Source organism: Carassius auratus, chromosome 50 (assembly GCF_003368295.1).
Source record: "Carassius auratus strain Wakin chromosome 50, ASM336829v1, whole genome shotgun sequence".
Classification (NCBI taxonomy): domain Eukaryota; kingdom Metazoa; phylum Chordata; class Actinopteri; order Cypriniformes; family Cyprinidae; genus Carassius; species Carassius auratus.
In genome coordinates this window covers 16,430,639-16,453,163 of record NC_039292.1, presented here as the reverse complement: position 1 = coordinate 16,453,163, position 22,525 = coordinate 16,430,639, and the positions used below count along the sequence as shown (strand labels likewise).

At 42.4% G+C, this 22,525-nt stretch overlaps 2 protein-coding genes across 3 annotated transcripts; one reads left to right on the top strand and one right to left on the bottom strand.

Annotated features, from left to right (window-relative positions):
- Window positions 1-3,680: 3,680 nt before the first annotated feature.
- pdhx (pyruvate dehydrogenase complex component X) lies at window positions 3,681-17,627 on the bottom strand. Of its 2 annotated transcripts, none has more exons than XM_026239445.1 (11): window positions 17,415-17,627; window positions 16,114-16,200; window positions 11,818-11,918; window positions 11,110-11,303; window positions 10,189-10,287; window positions 6,453-6,615; window positions 6,071-6,218; window positions 5,577-5,635; window positions 5,179-5,337; window positions 4,976-5,040; window positions 3,681-4,282 (listed from the first exon to the last, which is right to left on the bottom strand). In XM_026239445.1, the coding sequence occupies exons 1-11, from the start codon at window positions 17,584-17,586 to the stop codon at window positions 4,018-4,020; spliced, it is 1,512 nt and encodes a 503-aa protein (XP_026095230.1). In that variant the 5' UTR covers window positions 17,587-17,627; the 3' UTR covers window positions 3,681-4,017. The 2 variants fall into 2 exon arrangements, with proteins under 2 accessions (XP_026095230.1, XP_026095231.1); XM_026239446.1 differs by having other exon boundaries at window positions 16,114-16,197.
- Window positions 17,628-17,795: 168 nt separating this feature from the next.
- chmp1a (charged multivesicular body protein 1A) lies at window positions 17,796-20,796 on the top strand. The gene is made up of 7 exons (XM_026239448.1): window positions 17,796-17,950; window positions 18,256-18,275; window positions 18,356-18,433; window positions 19,103-19,249; window positions 19,338-19,466; window positions 19,549-19,742; window positions 19,831-20,796. Exons 1-7 carry the CDS (start codon window positions 17,944-17,946, stop codon window positions 19,850-19,852), a joined length of 597 nt encoding a protein of 198 aa, XP_026095233.1. The 5' UTR covers window positions 17,796-17,943; the 3' UTR covers window positions 19,853-20,796.
- The last annotated feature ends 1,729 nt before the right edge of the window (window positions 20,797-22,525 follow it).

Below are 22,525 nucleotides of genomic sequence, written 5' to 3'. Positions count from 1 at the left end.
CATGTCAATGTTGGGAATTCAACAGCAGTTAAACAAAATTAAGCGTGGTTTAATTCCAGACTGCAGGTCTCAATAACATCTTTAACAAGATAGTGGCGCGTGTATTTTGTCTTGGGAGTCGCAGTGATTTTGTACGTCTGTGTCTACTTGTCTTTAAGCACGCATACAGCAGTGAGTTTCTGCTGGATGTCGGCAGAACCACATTTTTAGAGTAAAACTCTGTGCACGCCGAAGAGCTGCGGGACCTCGGTCTGCTCCGGAGGCCTACACCATCACAGACCCCCACTACTACATCTCACCCACAGTGGAGGCGCCACAAGCGGTGTGAGAGGAAGCAGAAGAGGGGTAAGTGCGGAGGTATCCGGGCTAGGCTAATGGCTAACCCACACAAGTCAGCTATCCCCACCATTGTACTGGCTAACATACGCTCTTTGGACAATAAACTGGACTACATTCGATTACTACGCTCAACTCAGAGGACTGTAAGAGACTGTTGTGTTTTTGTGTTCATGGAAACATGGCTTAGCAACAGCGTTCTAGATGGCGCTATTCAGCTCAGCTGACATGCCATCAAGCGGACAGAAGCGGGAGGAAAAACCCACAGCGGCGGGCTTTGTGTTTACATCAATGACGCGTGGTGCTGCGATACTGTTGTGATCTGCAAACAATGCTCACCCCTGGTGGAGTTTATGATTATTAAGTGCCAGCCGTTCTGTCTGCTGAGGGAATATAGTGCCATACTGTTCCTTTCAGTTTACATTCCACCGAACAACAGCAACAGCAACAGGAACGACGCACTAAATTAACTGTACCAGTGAATCAGTGAGCAGCAGACAGCACACCCCGATGCTTTTCTCGTCATAGCTGGGGATTTCAACCATTGCTGACTTAAAGAGTTCGTTTCCAAAAATACACCAACACATTAACTTTCCAACATGAAGTAATAACATCCTGGAACAACATTCCTCCCCCACCTCGGAGCCTCAGACCACTTCACTGTCATGCTAATGCCTGCATACAGACCGCTCATTAAAGTCGCCAAACCAGTTCAAAAACAGATTCAAGTGTGGCCAGAAGGATCATCAGAGTAGAGCTGCAACTAACGATTATTTTTTCTGTCGACTAATCTAACGATTATTTGTTCGATTAGTCGACTAATCTAACGATTATTTTTATTACAATAAATAATTAATCTAATGTTCTTTTTTTATTAGCTAATGAATCCTTTGGATAACTTAACAAAAAAAAAAGTACAACTTCTAATATGATATGTCAACCTTTATTCATTTTCAACCTATGTGGTTGAAGTTTTTACAGTATAAAATAATAGAGGCAAAGAAAATTATTTTACTATGGTAAATATGAGTTTATGATAGCGTTTATAATTAAACCACAGTAGCCATAAATTTACAGTTGTCTGAGACGTCATGAAATGTTCTTTAGCATCACAAACCATAAAATGTAGTCAGGGTTCCTCTATGGTTTAGCATGGTTTCCAGAGATCTGGAGCTGATTCGGGGTAGCTCTGTGGTTTGTGACTGTTGTCTCACGGCGCGCTGTCTTTTAAGGGGCCGTTCACATATCACGTCTTTTGTGCGCAAGTTCGTTATTCCCAATGTAGGCGCGCGATAAGCACGCTCATAATGGAAGTGATGCGGTCGCGATGCGCTCATTTGTTCCAGGTGCGTCCGCACCGCATCGAGTTAAAAACATCTCAACTTTTCAGAATGCCGCAAGCGCAAGAATATCAGACCTGAACCAGGAAGTTGGTCACCAGATCACACGGTAACCAGTTAAACCGTAACACCGGAGAGTGCCCAGATGCTCCCCTCATCTTGAGTAATCTTGGTGCTCGCCACGGACCTGCTGTGACAACACCCACCCACTTCACTCGCTTTGAGCAACAAAACAGCACCACTGTGCTGTCAGAGAAAAGCAGAGACATTTCAAGTCTCTACTTCCTCCGCAAACTGAGGAGAGCCAGAGCCCCACCCCCCATCATGTGCACCTTCTAGAGGCACGATCGAGAGCCTCCTGTCGAGCTGCATCACTGTGTGGTATAGCGCCTGCAACGTGTCCTGCCGAAAGACTCTGCAACGCATAGTGAGAGCAGCTGAGAAGATCATTGGGGACCCTCCCTCCAGGGCATATATGTAACCCGTTTCACCTGCAAAGCCCTCTGCATTGCAGATGATCCAACACAGCCGTCACACAGCTTCTTCAGTCTGCTGCCATCAGGGAGGAGACTGCGGAGTCTCCAGGCCAGAACCCCAGGATCCCACATCCCCCATCCCCAGGTCCTTCCATAAAGCAGACTTGACTTTACTTGAGGCCAGATTGTGCAGAGGATTCGTCTGGTTACTGTGGTCTTGTGCCGATGGGTCATCGAGGTGATGAGGTCTTCACAGGGAATCTGTCTCTATCGCATCAATTACTTCAGAAAATCGTTGTCATTTAACGGTCTATCGCTGCATTAGGAAATACAACTTGAATCTGTGTTAGACAGGGAGAAAGATAAACATCACTCCAGCTGGGAAAAACAGACATCAGTTTGTCCTCATCAATAATGAAAGGACCATCCAGATTTCTATTTTAGAGGAATGTCACCGTATGAGATTCATCAGTGCCATCGCATACAGGTTTTTGTTAAATGTTGGTCAAAATCATCACAATTAAAAGAACCAAAGACTTAAACTACTTCAGTCTGTGTGCATTTAATTTATTTAATGCCCCAGTTTCTCAATTTGAGTTGAGTTACTGAAATTAACTTTTCCACGAAATTCTAGTTTATTGAGATGCACCTGTATGTGTGAAGATACCGTTGAAGCGGAGGCATGTGTTTGGATTGTACAGAGACATATGCTGCTGTCAAAATGACATCTTTTCCCAGGAAGTCCATGGTTATTAGACCAAGACAATGTCAGGCATCATGAAAAACAGATGGGTTTATCACAGACTGACTTTGAATCTAATTGCCTGCGCAATCAGTGTGTCAGGACAGAACTTTGTATTCATGGCATGACAGCTCTTGCAGTGGTTTAGCATGAAAATACACATGGCACCGTTCATGCGATTGGTCTTGGCAGAACAGATGTGCTACATATCTATTAACAAATAGATGTACATTGATGATAATGAGATAAGAACCCTAGCAACCACCTGAAGCAAAATATCATGTTCTTTTGATTAATTTGTGCAACAGTACCGTGAGAGTAAAAGTTGCACACAGTCACATGGGTGCGGTGCAGTGCTACACAGAAGTATAACCATTTTTTCCAAACCTAATTTTCAGATACTCAAGAAGCAAAGGAAATCACTCCTGAATATACTTTCACCTTAAAGCTTGTGCCAGTTTTAGTTTGCAAAATTTGGGCCAAAACGATCAGTAAAGATGTTAGATTTAGCTGAACATTAAAGGAGACCAGCTCATGGAGATGAAGAACATGGTGGGATATCAGGTCCATTTGAGACGTCTCTGCCAAATTACTGCATCCTTTACATACTGATATTAATGTCAGAAGTGTATACAGTTAAGAACAATAACGGCGAGCAGAGTTTACCTGTTTACTCTGAGCAAGCTTGCCCAGCGAAAGCTTTCTGAGGAGTTTCAGACAGGTGATCAGTATGCAAACAAGCATGATAAAGAACAGAAAACAGCAGAAAATGACTCGGATTCAGTGCAGCAGAAGACATGGGTTTATTGGATTATTTGGCAGTCCAAACATAGTGTCCCAACATGATTTAATAGCTTTGTTCAATGATTTGATACTTAAGTTGACACACATCGTCCACTATAAAGGTGCCTTAACATTGCCACATGACTTACTTTCACGCAGTACACTGAATGCTTCTCACTCCAAAATAACCAGAACGTTCCATTCCATTTATGGTAGAAGTGCTTCAAACGATTTTATTAATTGACCTAGAGCTTCAAAGTGTTTCTTAACAAATAAATAGCATGTATAAGAGAAGCCCCATAACACCAGAGCACATTCAGTCCCAACACTTCCTCTCTCTCTACGGCAGACTCGCACGCTGAGGCTGCTCTAGGTTTGTGCGAAATCTTTCCAGAAAGCGTGAGGCAAGCTCGTCGTCCACTAGACGCCCGTCACTAGACAAAGTCACCGTCATTAGCTGCTGAGTGTGGAGAACGGGGCCATCTGGGTCCTGGGGGGCCAGCCTCAGCTCAGTCCTGGTGCCGCCCACGGCTAAGATGCAGGCTTGAGGTGGATTGATGACAGCACTGAACTCACTGATACCAAACATCCCCAGGTTAGAGACACTGAAACAAACAAACAAACCATTTGAGTGACTGATAAACAGGTCTAATACAGGGGTGTCCAGACCTGTTCCTGCAGAGTTTAGCTCCAAAGTAACCAAGGTCTGCAGACTCACTACAAACTTCCAGACAGGTGTTGGAGCTAACACTGCAGGACCAGACGATCTGAATTACACCAAGCACGATCTATTAAAGCTGTTGTGACACGAGAAGTTAAAACTGTGCAAGTTAAAACTGCCTTCTCATTCGAAACAAAGCACTTATTTATTCAAGCTCCTAAAACAGCTCGTTTGAATATTGGGGATCGTACTCACAAGGAAAACTGAGGGGGAGCTTGAGACCGTTTTCTATCTTCAATTATGTTAGCCAATAAAAACAGAGTTTGTTTACTGACAAGCCTTAGAAGACCCGCCCCTCAAGAGCCCATCATTTCAGACAACGAGTCAGAATGAGGGCTGAAAATCATTATTTTTCCACATGTATATTAGTTTTCTGTGCAAAAAAATATTTAAATATCGACTTAATAAAAAGGAATCATGATTTTATGGGGTCTTTAGGTGATAAATCTGATTGTGATTATTGTGCTTTGGGTGTGATTTTATTATTGCAATGAAAACACTGACCAATACAATTCTTTTAGAAATTGTCGGAAGAAAGTTATCCAGGTTTTACTTCAAATAATAAAATGGTATTCACCAGAAAGATCCTCCCTGATACTCCTCTGGTAACAGTTTCCCGTCCCGAGCTTTCTGCGCCAGAGCCTGAAAGAGAACACAGCTCTTTCTTCAATAAGCCAATGATGCAACAACGCCCCAGATCGAAATCAGCGTTATACTCCCTGAAGGAAAACCTCCATATGCACTCTGAGCTTAACTCTGATGATTGTTATGTTAAATGACCTTTGCGGTAGCAGCGATCTCCTGCAGCCCTTTGTTAGCAGCGTCTTTGAGGATGGGGGTTATGAGGCCCCGTGGTGTTGCCACGGCGATGGAGATGTGGATGCAGTCAAGAGCCTGGGGTCCGTCACCGGACCACGTCACATTCACCTCCGGCATCTCCTGCAGGACACAAGCATTTGACCAAACTCAAGAAGACAACCAACACAGGGAACGGATCAGGTGTTGCTTTAGAAGGGCAGCACAAATATATAAAAGATCCTTCATTTGGGTAAAACTGTGTCCCTTTTAACACTAACAGTGGCCAATGAATGACATCACAGTTTAATTTCCCATAAAGAACGGAAATGAAAACCACAGTGAATGAATGATTTGATACAGTCCTGTGATTCATGACTTACTCTGAGTGAGACGGCAGCCGCTTTGATGATGAAATCATTGACTGACACCTTGATGTCCTCTGAACACACAAACACACAAAACTGATGTTAGCACGAGGCTAAGCAGCTTTCCATTCATCTCCTTCAAAACACATGAATCTGAGCTAAATCATCAGACGGTCTCTGTGCATCAGACAATCATGTTTCATCACGCAGTTTGACCAGTGTAGACCAAACACAGTCAGAAAGTCTGTGTAAACATACCTTTACAAAAAAAATAATATATTTATTACTGGAATTGTTTTTTTTTAACTGACATTCTGGGTTTTTGGGGAACGGAGATGTGTAGGAAGGTGGGGCGGCCTGAGGAATTATCCACTGATCAGATATATTATTGCAGAGCAGCATATAAACGTCACTGTCCTCAAAGCACAGGCAGTTTAATACTAATCCTCTGTCTTGCTGTTCTGGGTGGATTATCATGTTGTAGCGTGATGTAAGGGAAGGTGTCCCACCCGTGGCCAGCTGTTTCCGCAGCTTCATGACGGGCCCGAGGTCACAGTCGACCGAAGCGTACGCGTGAGGAATGGTGCTCTTGGACTGTGTCAGTCTCTGTGCAATGACTCTCCTCACATTAGAGGCCGGGATGTCAGTGAACGTGCCCTGAAACATAACGCATCCCAAGAGTCATCACTGCAGCCACTCCTTATATTTTAAGCACATTTGTTTAGAATAAACTCTCCAAGGCCACATCCTCTGCATGATACTGATTGAAAATTGTATTTTACATCAAAGCTTAATGCTACATCGTTCATTCCTGGGAACTGTGTGCTTTAAAATGTTTGTTTTTTTTCATTCCAGCACGACAATATAAAATGAAACAAAGGATCCGCTCACCGGCATTCCCGGTTTTCCGGGCACAGACAGGGGTGGGAAGGAGGGGCGTCCGGTGCTCGGGGCGATGGGTGGAGAGACGGTGACGGGGGCAGGAGGAGCGACCGCAGCTGCTGGAGGAGCTGGACGCCTTTCATCACTCTGATTCAACAGCTTCACAGCATCTCTGAAACACAAATCACTTCAATCAGGCACAGAAAATTACTGATTACTGATCACTTTCATTTTGACACGAGATATACAGGAGTTTCTAAAGTAAATTCACCAGGACTGCATGCAGTGACTACTCTGATAATCTAGACAATAAAAGGCTAATTTTATTTATTATTGGGGCTGGTAGGTGATTAAAATTTCTAATCTATTTAATTACATGATGTGGTGATTAATCTAATTAAATCACAAATCAAATTTGAAGATAATTACTCTGAAAAGATCATTTAGTCATTTGTTGAGCAAAACATCAATAACTGTTTAAAAAAAGTAGGTTCAGCAAGTAATATTTTGTTTGATTACATATACTCTTTGGACCACGTAAGTAAATTATGTTATTTTTATTTTTGGTTGGGTGAACTATAACTTTAATAATTTATTTTCTTAATTTTATTATTATTACTATGAAAATATACAATTATTTCTTTAATGAAATGATACTTTAACTAATAAACTAAAACTGCCGAAAGGTGGAGGTAAATGTCTTAATGATTAAGTCATCGAGTCATTTATTCATTCGTTCAAATGTATGATTCATTCAGGAGTGAAGTAATTGGTTCTTCATGAATGGTTCATTAAATCATTAGTCTTGTTCGAGCGGATCATCACCATCAGACCGATCGGTGTGACGTCAAAGAACTGCGAGAGCTTAAAGAGCAGACGAGTCCTTGTGCATCTGAATCACTCTTGCGCTACTTTGATGTCATACAGCGCCACTTCAAAGCCAATATGACTATGGCCAATGGTTCAACGCGCCAAATGGTTCACCAAATTCGTTCAAAACGTGGATTAAGAAATGAAATGCCGGTGTGGGCTCCTTTGTCTTGCTGGTGTTAAGAAGCAGGTTATTGTCAGCACACCATGTGGCCAGGTGCTGTAGCTCTTCCCTGTAGGCAGTCTCATCATTGTCCAATCACTGTGGTGTCATCTGCAAACTTAATGATGGAGTTGGATGCATGCACAGGCTTGCAGTCGTGGGTGTAAAGCGAGTAGAGGAATGGGCTCAGCACACAGCCCTGTGGTACGCCGGTGTTGAGTGTGATGGTGGTGGAGCAGATAGGCCCATGTCTTGAATTTCAGGCATATTCTCTAGGTTCCCATCACCCAGTAAGTTGTTAGCTATCCCATCACCCTCATATTAGCTATCAATCGACTGTATGAAATGGTAGATAATCCACACAAGTCTGGGCCGGGTCAAGTGCGTCAAATGCATTAATAACTTTATAACGCATTATTTTTCTCCATAATTAATTAATCTAATTAACGCATTAAATAACCAGCCCTATTTATTATATCTCATTACAGAAAGAAGCCACACCGGCATCTTAACAAATGTTCTCCTCCATATAGTGTGCAAACTGAAGTCACTATATAATATGTGCAAACAAAGGGTTTGTTTAAAAATTGCAATTTGAATCGCAGGTATCTTTTCACACACAAAATAAAAAACAAAAACAGCAGGACAGTGTAAAATCACAGAATTATATTAACTGATGATAAAGAGGCATCAATGCAATAATAATAAGCAGGAACACACACACACAGTCCTCTGATCAGCGTAACAGTGTTCCTGTAAGTGAAATGTCTTTTATTAGTGCTCTATCCTATCATCAGCGCCTCTGCTCTGGTTTTTACTCTTCACATGCACAGCGGTACACTACGCTACGAAGACACCGCTCATGGCAGGAAAGAGATTCTCTCTGAGCTACAGTTCAATGAAATCAGTAGAAATCATTTAACATCAAGACTTTGAATTCAATGAAAACATTTTTAGTTGTGATCAATAAATGACTGTAAAAGCCTTGTGACTCAAATATTTCACATTTAAAAAAAAAACATGAAATTGTCCAATATTTTTCTGACAATCTTTTTAAATCTGATTGTTTCCATCTCATCCTGCTAATAAGAGAAGCACACTGGATTTGGACTGAATGTAAGAATGTGCCGCAGCTTTGAACAGAGACCGAAGGACAGATCTTCATAAAGATCTTTTACATTAGTGTCAGCCTGGACCGTTTCAAACTCTGTAAGCCTATGTGTTTGATTGTAGAGCCATCAGCACTGTCAGTCTTTCTGATCTGTTCAGCCTTTAGGTGTTTAAGTGTCAGAGATTTGGTAAAAGTGGTCATAAAGATCTATTTAAAACATATTTGGCACTAGAAACTTAGGCTGATGATAACAGACCAATCAAATTTTCATGGATACATTTTTTATATAATATGATGATGATGTCACTACTATTATATAACCGAATCTCTGGATAATCTAACAGGAATGCACATTCTTCTCACAGCTGAACGGTCTTCCTCAGATCTTCAGATTCGAGTTATTATTAACAGGGGTCAGTTTCTCTGTTTCTATGGACACCCGGGAGGAGGAGGCTGCATTGCCATGGTAACGTGTGTTAGTATTGAGCCTGCTCTCTGTGTGTGTGTGTGTGTGTGTGTGTGTGTTAGTATTGATCCTGCTCAGTGTGTGTGTGTGTGTGTGTGTGTGTGTGTTAGTATTGATCCTGCTCAGTGTGTGTGTGTGTGTGTGTGTGTGTGTGTTAGTATTGATCCTGCTCAGTGTGTGTGTGTGTGTGTGTGTGTGTGTTAGTATTGATCCTGCTCAGTGTGTGTGTGTGTGTGTGTGTTAGTATTGAGCCTGCTCAGTGTGTGTGTGTGTGTGTGTGTGTGTTAGTATTGAGCCTGCTCAGTGTGTGTGTGTGTGTGTGTGTGTGTGTTAGTATTGAGCCTGCTCAGTGTGTGTGTGTGTGTGTGTGTGTGTTAGTATTGAGCCTGCTCAGTGTGTGTGTGTGTGTGTGTATGTGTTAGTACTGATCCTGCTCAGTGTGTGTGTGTGTGTGTGTGTGTATGTGTTAGTATTGATCCTGCTCAGTGTGTGTGTGTGTGTGTGTGTGTGTGTGTTAGTATTGATCCTGCTCAGTGTGTGTGTGTATGTGTGTGTGTGTTAGTATTGATCCTGCTCAGTGTGTGTGTGTGTGTGTGTGTGTATGTGTTAGTATTGATCCTGCTCAGTGTGTGTGTGTGTGTGTGTGTGTGTGTGTTAGTATTGATCCTGCTCAGTGTGTGTGTGTGTGTGTGTATGTGTGTGTGTGTTAGTATTGATCCTGCTCAGTGTGTGTGTGTGTGTATGTGTTAGTATTGATCCTGCTCAGTGTGTGTGTGTGTGTATGTGTTAGTATTGATCCTGCTCAGTGTGTGTGTGTCTAACACCCTCCATTGTTAAACTAAAAATAGATTTACTGGAACACCGTTTATGAACATCTACAAGATTGTGCACACACATATACATACATACATAAATAATCAAATAAATAAATGTGTGTGTGTGTGTGTGTGTGTGTGTATATATATATATATATATATGAGAGAGAGAGAGAGAAGAAAAGTTCACGGTCCTTAAATTTCGATCTGTGCCTGTCTTTGTATGAGAAAGTAGGGAAACACTGACAGATGTGATATGAAACCTGCACAGCTGTGTGTGTGTGTGTGTGTGTGTGTGTGTGTGTGTGTGTGTGACTCACTCTTTAGTGATGAGCCCACGTGGACCTGTAGCTTTTGCCAGATGAGGATCCAAACCATGAGTGTCCAAAATGTGTCTTGCTGCTGGACTCAAGCGTAATCTGTCCAAAATCACACATGAACACAGTGATGTCAATGCCACACACACAATACAGAGCCAGTGAATGCCTGCACTGTCACGTGAGACCAGGATGACTGTTATCGTCACCTCACATTCCTTCAGTGAGCGCTGGAGAGCCTCATTTCTTTCTGAACCAAGCCACAATGAAAGTGCTACTATACATGATGTTAGTGTTTCTCTGAGCTTCATGACTCAATCATAAAGCGGCGTCAGAAGAGTCTGTTTAACACACGTGTAGGTACACCCTCCAGAGAGTTACCAAATGAAACCATAATCAAGCCTTCACTTCAGCTTTCAGTGAGTGTCTCAGAGCTAAAGCTGAGAAGCGTGATTCTCTTCTCTTCTCTTCTCTTCTCAGACTGCAGCAGCTGAAACACACGGCTGTCCTCCACACAGGAAGCAGACAGACTGACATGCTTCAGTCTTCTTAAAGCCCAGATTAACAGAATGAAGACTTCGAGGGGTCCACACTCTCCTCATGGGACAAAGACTATCATTCTGCATCCAAATAATGTTCACCATGACGAGGTGGAAAGTATTTTACGTGTCACGTGAACCGTGCTCTAGAATGTTCACTTTGGTTGAATTGAATCAAGGCTGTACTCATTTTTGCAAACTTTACCTGAAAAATTATCTGATTTACTAATATTACAGGTATTGATGACTTTAAGTATGGTTAATACATTGCAATTTTGTCTTAAACTGTCATTGTAGCTATTAAAATATAATATATCTTTATGTCCAGAGGGGGTATTCTGTATATAAAAACATTAACAAACAACATCTGTTTGCAGACACTGACTGTTTGGGTGCTGATGGTGTGGTGGTCCGAGGAGGGGCGTGGTCAGTGGCAGGGGGCGGGGCTGTGGTGGGCGGAGCTGTGGTGGGCGTCACGGGCTCCAGCGCTGGGATCTCCACCTGCTTCCAGTCTTCACCTTCATCGACCATCAGTGCTATGAGCGTCCCCAGACGCACACCTCGACTGCCCTCCTGCACCTGACACAGACACACCCATAGCTTTCTTTTTATTGGGTCAGCTGCACATAGTTTCCACATTAATATGCAAACTGTCATTTTAAAACAGAGGTGTATGATAATATCTGTGCCCACTAGCATCACCAAACAGTCTCTAATTTAATAGTTGGTGTTTGCTACTGACTTCCATAGAAGAAAAAAAGACTATGGAAGTCAGTGACCACCACCAACTGTTTGATTACCAGTAATCTTTAAAATATCTTATTATGTTCAACATAAGAAAACAAATCATACAGGTTTGGAACATGAGGGTAAGTAAATAATGACAGAATTTTAATTTTTGGGTGAACTATCCCTTTAAGCACAGCATTGAATAGAGATTTATTTGAATTAAAAATACATAATCTTTGTTTTATTTCCATACATACAGGGTTTGTTTATCCGTCTCAGATCTCATAGTCTCTTCTGTCATAGATTGATATTAAATGTCAGAGTTTGGGCATTGGTTCAATATCTGTGTAATAAACACACTTACGAGTATTTTAGCAAGGATCCCATCATCACTGGACTCCATGACCACCACAGCTTTATCAGTCTCAATCTCACAGAGAGCGTCACCAACAGCCACTTCATCACCTGCTCACACACACACACACACACACACACACACACACACACACACACACGGGGGTGTCAGTCAAACCAGCATTAGAGCTAGAGAAGAGGTTTGTCTAATTGCATGATCTCTCCTGCACTGCACTCAGGGGTAAACAACAGATCCTGTCTGGAAGACCGAAGGGGTCAGTGGCTTGATGATACTCCGTCACTAATGCACAGAGATAGGAAGGGGCCAACCATAACCATTTTGCTCATATTATGTATTTTACAGCTCATGCAGACCCACTGTACACATTTATCCAACAGTTACACCACTGACCAGCCTTTTGTTGAAAGATTACAGTTTTTTATACACAGTGTTATTTTATTGTGGTCCCTTTAAGTACATATGATATGAAATGTTCCTTTTGTAACTTTTTTCGTTCTGTAACCGTTAACTAGTGCGGTTTTGTTTCCTTGCTGAAACCCCTCTGTATGCCCCTGGTAACCCCAGCGGATGTGTCTAGATCAGTAGTGTACATGCTGAACGTCACATGACCAAACCCAGAAAACAGATCGCTGCTGCTCACAGCCATTATTAATAATAGACAGATCTGTGAACTTTTAAGATAATCAGTTTTATTGGTGATGGTTTATTTAATTTTAGTATATATATGTTAGTGAAAAGAATAAATAAAACACTTTTAGACATCAGTCCACATATGTGATGGGTTATAATAAGCTTTGAAGGCATCTTGAGTGAAGCTGCTTGATATTTAACGAAGAATATGTAAAGGACTTGAACCGAAAGTCTGTTGCACATAACTCCTAACCTGCCGTGTGTCCGAAATCACCCCCATACCATTAAATAGGGCACTATTTGACAGGACAGCCATTTTTATTGGTGTCCAAAACCAATCAATCCCACAATCCACCACAATAACGAGTATACAACTGATGGCCGCTCAACAGCTAGATAATACCCATAATGCACTGCGAGAGTTCAGCTGAGTCTGTAATTTCACCTCAGTATAGAATGCTTTTATGATGGGAGATCTAAAGTTATGAGTTATTTTAGGTTCAAGTGTGTGTAAACGAGCAGAGTATAGCTGTTTCTTAAACATGCAGCTCCATTATAACGCACTTTTCATCTGAGATCTCAAAGTGCTACAGGTAAAAAAAAAAAAAAAACTTTGCTAAAAAGAAATGTCTTAAGGCCTTTTTTAAAACAGTGAGTGGATTGAGGTGCCCTCAAGGAGTCAGGGAGGGCATTCCACAGATGTGGGGCAGCAGTACAAAATACCCTATTAGTGACTGTTGATGAGAGGGGAAAGTTGGTGTGAGAAAAGGTGATACTGGTTATGGATGATGATTTGATCTGGTGAGAAGTGCCCACCAGAATGGCTTTGGTTTTGGAGCAATTGAGTTGAAGGAAGTTGTGCTCCATCCATACCTTTATCTCCTCCAGACAGGAGCTGAGTTTAGATGGGGATGACTGTGAGGGTGTGGTTTCAGCTGTGGCATGTACATAGAGCTGCATGTCATCGGCATAGCTGTGAAATTAAATTTTGTGGCAGCTGATGATTTGGCCAAGGGGAGTGAGGTACAGAATGAAGAGGATGGGGCCAAGGACTGACCCCTGGGGAACACCGCAAGTAACTGTGTGTGGATTTGATTTGGAGTGACCCAGGGAGATGTATTCTGTCTGGTTTGTGAGGTACGATCTGAACCAACTGAGGGCAATGTCCTTTAGTCCAGTAGTGAGGTGGAGCTGGTTTAAAAGAAATGCCATGGTCGACAGTATCAAATGCAGCAGAAAGGTCCAGGAGGATGAGGAGGGAGGGACAGCCAGCATCAGATGACAGAAGGAGGTTGTTGTGACTCTAACGAGGGGAGTCTCTGTGCTGTGAGCAGAACCGAACCTGACTGGAATTTTTCAAAAGAGGTTATTATGTTTGAGGTGGTCCTGAAGATGGGTGGAAACTGCTTTCTCAAGCACTTTTGATATGAAGGGGAGATTGGAGATGGGCCTATATATGTATAGGACTTCCGGATCAAGAATCGTTTTTTGAGCAGTGGTGTAATAATAGCGTTTTTTTAAGACAGGGGGAACATGAGCAGTTTTGAGGGAATGATTTATAAGAGTAGTGATCAGGGGACTTAGGACAGTGATAGGAGTTTTTCCCATTGAGGTTGGGAGAGGGTCCAGGAGACAGGTGGAGGATTTCATCTTCCTGATTATTTAAGGGTTTGGAGACGGTATATGTTGGGGGAACAATTTGGGTGGGAGGACCGGAGAGGACAGAGTGAATATGTGCAGAGTGAATAATATTTTGACGTGAAAAAAATCCTTGAATTTATTGCACTGCTGTTCTGTAGTGGCAGTAAGTGGAGGAGATTGTGGTTGGAGGTGGTGGTTTATAGTGGAAAAGAGCTGCTTGGAATTTCCTGGGCTGTTTCTGAAGGCACCAGAGTAAAGCTGAGATCTTGCCTCTTTGAGAGACAGTGCATATTTTTGTTGTTGATTTATTTGTGGACAGTGAGGCTCTGAAACGCCGCTCAAGGACCCACCTGCTGACTTCATCTTACGAAGCCCATCTGTGAACCAGGGTGCTGAGCGGCTGAAGGAGACTGCTCTTGTTTTAACAGGGGCATGAAGGTCCAGGAGGCTACTCAGATGGCTGTGGCAGTAGTCCACTGCTTCGTCGGCTGATGAAAAATGTGTGGAAAGATGCTGAAAGTCTGCTGCCAAGATTTCTGGGTTTTTGATTTTTAGGTTTCTGAAACAGATATTCCGCTTCGGTTTGGAGAGGGTGTGATCAGACACACCTAGGTCATACACCTGCAGGCTGGTGAGAGGGGCAGAGTTGGTAATGACCAGATCCAAGGTATGCCCTTGGTGTGTGTGGGGACACCTACAAGTTGTTTTAAGTTAAAACAGTCCAGTAGTTGAAGAAATTCAGCTGCAAAACGGCAGGAGGGGGTGTCAACATGGATGTTCACATCACCTTAAAGTATAACATCGGCGGAGGATGTGCAGAAAGTTGTGAGGAGATTCGACATCTCAGTGATAAATGAAGGGATGGTTTCGGTGGTCAGTAGATGAGGAGGAACTGCACATGGGAAGGGGACTTACATTTAAACGCAATGCATTCAAATGAAGATAATTCAGGTAATGGTTGCAGATAGCTCCAGATCGCTGCGATGGATGACTGACAGGCGCCACCACGCCCTGAGCTGCGAGCTGTCTGGAGGTAGCTGTATCCTTGCGGACAGCTCTCATTTAAAGAAGAAAAGGTATTCAGTTGATGCCAGGCCTCTGTAATGAATCCACTCCACGTTTTCCTTTCAGCTCACTGAGAGGTGCTGCCATGGAGAGGTCCAAACTACTCATCCGGTAAGAGACACCGCTCTGATCACGTGTGCCTGGAGCGATATTTTGTGTTGCTGACACAAGGTGGAGGAGCCGGCGACGGCGTGGAAGACAGTTGCTTTTAGCCGCGCAGCAGCAGCGATGAACGATTCCAGGGAGTCTCCGGGCAGGTGGTTTGCTAGCGGAGACAGGTAGGACACTCGAAAGCTACCTGATAGCTATCCAGAACGGTCCACAGTTGGGTGATACGGAGGGCAAACAGGTTTTTTTCTTTTTCTTTTTAAAAAGGTCACTGGTCGGTGGCAAGGATAGTAAAAGATTAGTGGATAAAAACTTGGCGTTATTTTGGCACGACTGGAGAACTGACGTTTACATTTATCTGCACCAGCACCAGCGTCCTCTCCTTGAGTCCGAGCACAGAGCTTATCCTCTGTTCATGTTGATACACACACACACACACACACACACAAGTACTCATGCAGAATTGTTTTGTTTTAAAATTCTGATTTTATTCCCAAATTAGCCTGACAATCCATGTCATCCCAGCATAACACAGAATTAGTAAAGAGACTCATTTAAAATAATTGACCTTAAAATAATTGGTAAATTAATATTTCAGAAGTGTGAGTATTTGGATGAGCCCTTTATCTTCCTCAAATATTTTAATGTGCAGCTGCTAGAAGTAAAGCATTTCAAAATAAGAGTCCTTGTGTATTTCAGGATTAAGCCCACAATCCAATGTAGATTGACCAATTATTAATGTATATTTGTGCTGGTCTTAAAAAGAGTTCGATTTGATTTTAAAAACTCTGCCGAAACCCTGGCATCCTTCTCATCGGTGTGTTTCAGAGAATGACTAACCTTCTTTCTTCAGCCATTTGACAAGGTTTCCCTCCTCCATGGTGGGCGAGAGCGCTGGCATCTGCACCTTCAGAGGAGCGAGCCCTGCTGGACACACAACAGTCTGCTTCACAAATACACATCAAATCCAGAAGCGACTCAATCTCTAGCATTTAAAGACCAATATTATTCAAAGATCATGCAATCCTCATCGATAGTGACATCAAAACACATTTTAGGCTTAATATTAAGAAATGTGCATTGTGTACAAGTAGTACTCCAAACATTACACCGTTTATATCAGTAAGTCTGGACTGATGTGTGTCCCTGGAGCACAAAAGCAGTCTGAAGTCTGGGGTGTATTTGGAGCGATAGCCAATAATACATTGTAAGGGTCAAAATTATAAAAAAAAAAAAAAAAAAAAATGTATGCCAAAAATCATGAAGATATTTTGTAATTTTCCTACCATAAATATATCAAAACTTAATTTTTGATTAGTAATATGCATTGCTAAGAACTTCATTTGAACAACTTTAAAGATGATTCCTCAATATTTAGATGTTTTTGTCTCCCTCAGATTCCAGATTATCAAATAGTTGTGTCTCAGACAAATATTGTCCTCCGAACAAACCACACATCACTGGAGAGATCATTTATTCAGCTTCAGATGATGCAGAAATCTCAATTTAAAAAAAAGACACTTAAGATTCAAACTATACTTGGTATGAAATAAATATAATTTAAGTATATCAGGTCTTTTCGGTTCTTGTTTTTCTACTGGAATGTGTTTATGACACAAAGTGCACATAAATAATGATTTTCATGGATGTTAGTCATTTATATGACATTATGACATTGGTGACATGCAAATCAGCTCAATTTACAACAAAAGTGATCAAGTTATGACAGAAAACTGAAGTCTGAAAAGCATAAAAACACATGATCAAATGTGATATTAAGGGATCAACGTGTCCCAAGACAGCTGTGCTTCATTTGTGCCATTTAAACTGTTCCAGATTAGACGATTCAAGGTTGTATTTGATCGATTTTATCATGAAAAATAGCACTTAAACGAATGAAATCCTGAGGAAATACAACTATGACAGCAGAGAGCAATTACACAATAAAGCAAATATTGATCAGTGTCACAATCATCTGATACTAACCTGCGTGACAACAAGATCAGGGATGACTGGATGAGACCAGATACAAGTGTAAGTGTGTGTGTGTGTGTGTGTGTGTGCTGTTATGATGTAAACTGAGCTATAATTAATAAAAGTGAGTCTTGTCCTTCTGCTGATCTGCCAGAAAAAACACTCACCACATACTGACGGCGATTGAAACAAGTGTCTGAAGCCGCTTCTGGTCCAGCCTGCTGTCCGCTGGCGTTCATTCTGAATTATTAGTCTATTCTGAACTGTCAGATTATTGGGTTTTATGGCTCTGAGAGCAATGAAAACGGCCCTCCGTCCGAGTCTGATGGACGCCGCCATCGCTGTGCCCTTCCACTGCAGCACTTCTTCTTCTCTGCCGCTGCGACCTGCGGGCGGCTCAGAGCTCGGGGACGCGCATTAGCGCCGCCTAGCGGGCCGTTTTCTTCGCGCTCGCTCACGCTGAGACTGGAGAATGTAGCAGTTGCGTGGCTCCAGAGGAGGGCGCTAGTGACACACCCCGCGCTCAAGCTGCCATTGAAGCGCGAAGAAGCGGCACGTGACGTCATTATGATGCCAATGAGCAGCTGAACCCGGAAGAGAGAGAGACGCTCGAGCGGAGACACATAAACAAACGATTATAGCTGAAAAACATCGAATTAAACCATCAGACCTCATAGAACCGCAGTGAACAGTAACATGGACGGTAAGAACACTCTCGCTCCGTGTTGTCACTGACTTTATTAGGAAGTCATTCGATCAGATTTTCTGACATGAGATATGATCTTGTTTCAGGATTATGAAGCGATGTGCTGTGTCATCACACACTCACGTTACTCGGGTGTTTATTATTGTTATCAGTATTAACTCTTAGCGCTGCTGTGTCACTGGTGTAGTGTGATCAGTTTGTTAATGTATTAACTCTCAGCGCTGCTGTGTAAAACACGTTAGATGTTCACTGGTTCTGATCATGTTCACTGATGATTGATTGATTGTGTTTCTCTCACGCAGACACACTCTTCCAGCTCAAGGTGACTATATTTCTGTCTTTCCCTCGCTCTGATGATGGCCGTCTCTCTCATCTGATCTCTCAATCTCGTCTCTTTCACAGTTCACGGCGAAGCAGCTGGAGCGACTGGCCAAGAAGGCAGAGAAAGACTCCAAATCCGAACAGGCCAAAGTCAAAAAGGTAGAGCAGCAGCTGCGTGACGTCACGGCCGCAGGGTGTGTTGTGACGGTGACGTCAGCTCGGTCTGTCATAGCCATGTAACAAAACATTATTTTTAACCAAATCACCAACCCTGCCTGTAATACCTCAATCAGAGGCGTGTCCGTCAGCTCATGGGTAAAGTCACAGGTTTGTCTCTAAACAAGGTTCAAGTAGCACAGGTCTGTTTGTAGAAATATGCTAAAGAAAAACACCTTGTATGGGTCAAAATTACAGATTTTTTTTTTTATTTTATGCCAAAAATCATTGGGATATTAAGTACAGATCATGTTCCATGAAGATATTTTGTAAATTTCCTACCGTAAATATAAAATCTTTAGTTTTTGATTAGTAATATTTTTGCTAAGAACTTCATTTGGACGACTTTAAAAGGCATTTTCTATATATTTAGATTGTGTTTCGACACAATCTAAATATAGATTCCAGATTTTCAAATAGTTGCATCTCAGACAAATATTGTGCTCCTAATAAACCACACATTAATGGAGAGATGATTTATTAATTCTTGTGCTTTCAAAGCTAGCTCACTATTGCTCCCCTCTCTGAAATCACTTGTGCTCCTCATTAATGATGAATGATCCGCTCTCGGCTGAACCTGATTCACGTGTTGGTTGTGTTGTAACTCTCCAGGCTCTCCAGCAGAAGAACGTGGAGTGTGCGCGAGTGTACGCAGAGAATGCCATTCGTAAGAAGAACGAGGGTCTGAACTGGCTGCGTATGGCGTCTCGTGTGGACGCCGTGGCCTCCAAGGTCCAGACGGCTGTGACTATGAAGGGGGTGAGATGACGACCGTGTCCTGATCGTGTTTCTCAACAGCTCTAAGAACCGATCTGACCCCAGCCTTTATCCTGCTTCATTCCTAAAGGTCACGAAGAGCATGACGCAGGTGACCAAAGCTCTGGATAAGGCTCTGAACTCCATGGACCTGCAGAAAGTGTCGGCTGTCATGGACAAGTTCGAGAGCCAGGTCCAGAATCTGGACGTTCACACCTCGGTGAGTGCTGAGATCCTTTCTGTGGTGAAGCGTGTAGCCCAGACCGTGGTCTCTGAGGGGGTCTGTGTCTGTGTCTGTGCAGGTGATGGAGGACTCCATGAGCTCGGCCACCACGCTGACCACGCCGCAGGAGCAGGTGGACGATCTGATCCTGCAGATCGCGGAGGAGAGCGGCCTGGAGGTGGAGGACCAGCTGAGTCAGCTGCCGGCGGGAGCCACGTCACTGGGAGAGACGTCTGTGCGCTCGCAGGACAAAGAGGACCAGCTCTCCAGACGGTACCTGCTCCTCTCACAGTAGCCTGAGGTTTCGTCTGGTGTAAGACTGCTGTGATTCATGACGACTGATGCTGATGTTGTGTTACAGGCTGGCAGCTCTACGTAACTGACGGCGCTCAGAGATCCGGTCAAACGTTTCCTGCCTGGAGGAGGCTGGTTTTTATAATCCAGTCCATTTATACACATTATACCCCACACTTTATGATGAAAACTGTCTCTTTGTCTGCTCTTTATTTCTTAGTGTCTCCATCATCAAACGTGACTGTGCCTTTCAAAAGAGCACAAGTCATTTCCCCTCTTTATTTCTGGATGCAGTGTGTGTGTTGACTGAAGTCTGCATATTTATTCAAACCTGTTAGAGACTGGTCTGTTCATAACGTTAGTGAGATGCAGAGCGGCGCATGATCTTCTCCTGAGTTTGCTTCGGTTCCTCATGCCTTACTGGGGTGCTTCTTGCGTTCAGTGCCTCCGTCATATTACGAGAGTGTATGAATCCCCCCCATACACACACACACACACAGCATATTGTAATGGGAGTCTCATGTTTCTGTAAGCCATGCTGTGTTTCCTCCGGATCAGCTCGGGTGTGGGGTTAGATCGGTTTATCATGTAAATAAATAAAATCATTCTGATATCAGTTCTCAGATGCATCTTATTTGGCATGTTCCAGTTTTTAAAGGCTCTTAATCTGTTAAATAACAGTTGAGAGGATGGTGTTTACAGCTCGTTCATGTTAAAGATCTGTGAAGCTGTATATTTCTGGGGATGAATCCTCTCTGTCTGCGGCTAGCTTCGACTCGGAGCTCATTTGGACTGAAGGACCCGGTCAAAGCCACAGAAGCTCTGTTACACGTCCAGATATCACACGTTCTTCACCTGAGTCCTGCTGGTTTACAGCGTGGGAGGACATACGGTGATGTTAAGTGTTTGTTTGGGATATGTCTCCTCCACTCATAAATAACTAATGTTAGTAATGTTCCACTACACACACATGCTTTATTACCATTACTGTATGTTTATTGAAATCAATTATATAATACATTCTCTGATCTTTCTTGTCTGGGTGTTTTTGTTCTTTTCGCTGAATAAAACTACACTTTTTAATGTTTTTGAAACAAGTCAAAGGTTCAATGGTTTATATTTATTCATTTAGCAGACACTTTTATCCAAAGGACTTACAAATGAGGACAGTGGAAGCAATCAAAAAGAGCAATGATATATAAGTGCTATAACGAGTATGGGTTAGGTACAGGTAGTACACATAACAAGAGCTTTTAAATAATATATAAATAAAAACAAAATGGAAAAAAAGAATAGAGCAAGCAGAGGTCTTTTTTGCTATTATTATTTAACCAAAAATACAACAAAACAGTAATTTTGTGAAATACGTGTACGTGTACAATGTAATGTGTGATGCTCCGCTGTATTTCCAGCATCATTCCTCCAGTCTTCAGTGTCACGTGATCTTCAGAAATCAGAATAATATGATGATTTACTGCTCGAGAAACATTTCTGATTATTATCAATGTTGAGTGTTGCACAGTACAGTTGTACTGCCTTTATTTTATATTGTTTGATTGGTTTAGGAATTGGCCTTTTTTAATGAATAATCAAGTAATCATGTAGTAATGTGTGATTAATTTAGAAAGGTGGCTCCATTTCTACATTCAAGAGCACTCGAGTGTCGTGGAACAGCGATTTATAAACCTGTCAGCAGAATGATAAAGTGACACATTAAGAGGTAGATGACAACATTAAACAGTGTTAAATCAGCCCAGTAACACATGAAGATACAGATATCAGTCGTTGATGGCAGCTGAGGTATCAGGGCAGCTAACAGTGCATGCGATGGTTTCTACAATATTTCTGTAATATTTTGATTCTGAAGTATCTCAACACAAGTTTATTGTGTTATCCGTGTTTTCTGAAGAGTTGTATTGTGTTTCCGTGTTTTCTGAAGAGTTCTATTGTGGTTCCGTGTTTTCTGAAGAGTTCTATTGTGTTTCCGTGTTTTCTGAAGAGTTCTATTGTGGTTCCGTGTTTTCTGAAGAGTTCTATTGTGTTTCCGTGTTTTCTGAAGAGTTCTATTGTGGTTCCGTGTTTTCTGAAGAGTTCTATTGTGGTTCCGTGTTTTCTGAAGAGTTCTATTGTGTTTCCGTGTTTTCTGAAGAGTTCTATTGTGGTTCCGTGTTTTCTGAAGAGTTCTATTGTGTTTCCGTGTTTTCTGAAGAGTTCTATTGTGTTTCCGTGTTTTCTGAAGAGTTTTATTGGGCATTTCTGTCCAACCCCGGAGTCCATGAAACACATGATGATTCCTGCTGGGGGCGCAATGCTGCTCAGACAGCACAATCCTTTCACATTCCTGAGCACATTTATGCTTCACTTGACACATTTCTACACTGAAGCTATAACAGTTTAAATGTGTCGTTTTTAAGAATCGGTGCCCAATTCACAAACGCAGATCCGCTGCTGCAGTCTTTCTGAAACGATCTAATACAACGTCTCGACATGTAATTATAAACCGCTGTGATTGGTCCATCCTTGAAAACGTTGAATAAAGAAACGGGTACCACGTGACCAACACCGCGTTTCAGCTACTGTTTGGATAATAATTTACATTTGAATAATGATGGAAAAAGACTTTAAAATACTCTGTATTGGAATTTCGAAGTGAAGAGTTGAATTATGAAAATTATAGCTTAGACTCATCGTATACGACCAATCAAAGAAGGGGCTCGCGCTGCTAAACCCCGCCCACCTCCAGACGTGGCTTCCGCTCTGCT

Excerpts from the sequence above, each read along its gene's own strand:
- pdhx (XM_026239445.1), bottom strand. The coding sequence starts at position 17,586 with ATGGCGGCGTCCATCAGACTCGGACGGAGGGCCGTTTTCATTGCTCTC. Across the intron at positions 11,919-16,113 it reads CAAATGGCTGAAGAAAGAAG|GTGATGAAGTGGCTGTTGGT; the intron begins GTTAGTCATTCT and ends GTGTGTGAGCAG. Across the intron at positions 6,219-6,452 it reads CCGGAAAACCGGGAATGCCG|GGCACGTTCACTGACATCCC; the intron begins GTGAGCGGATCC and ends GTTATGTTTCAG.
- chmp1a (XM_026239448.1), top strand. Across the intron at positions 18,276-18,355 it reads ACACACTCTTCCAGCTCAAG|TTCACGGCGAAGCAGCTGGA; the intron begins GTGACTATATTT and ends TCTCTTTCACAG. Across the intron at positions 18,434-19,102 it reads AACAGGCCAAAGTCAAAAAG|GCTCTCCAGCAGAAGAACGT; the intron begins GTAGAGCAGCAG and ends GTAACTCTCCAG.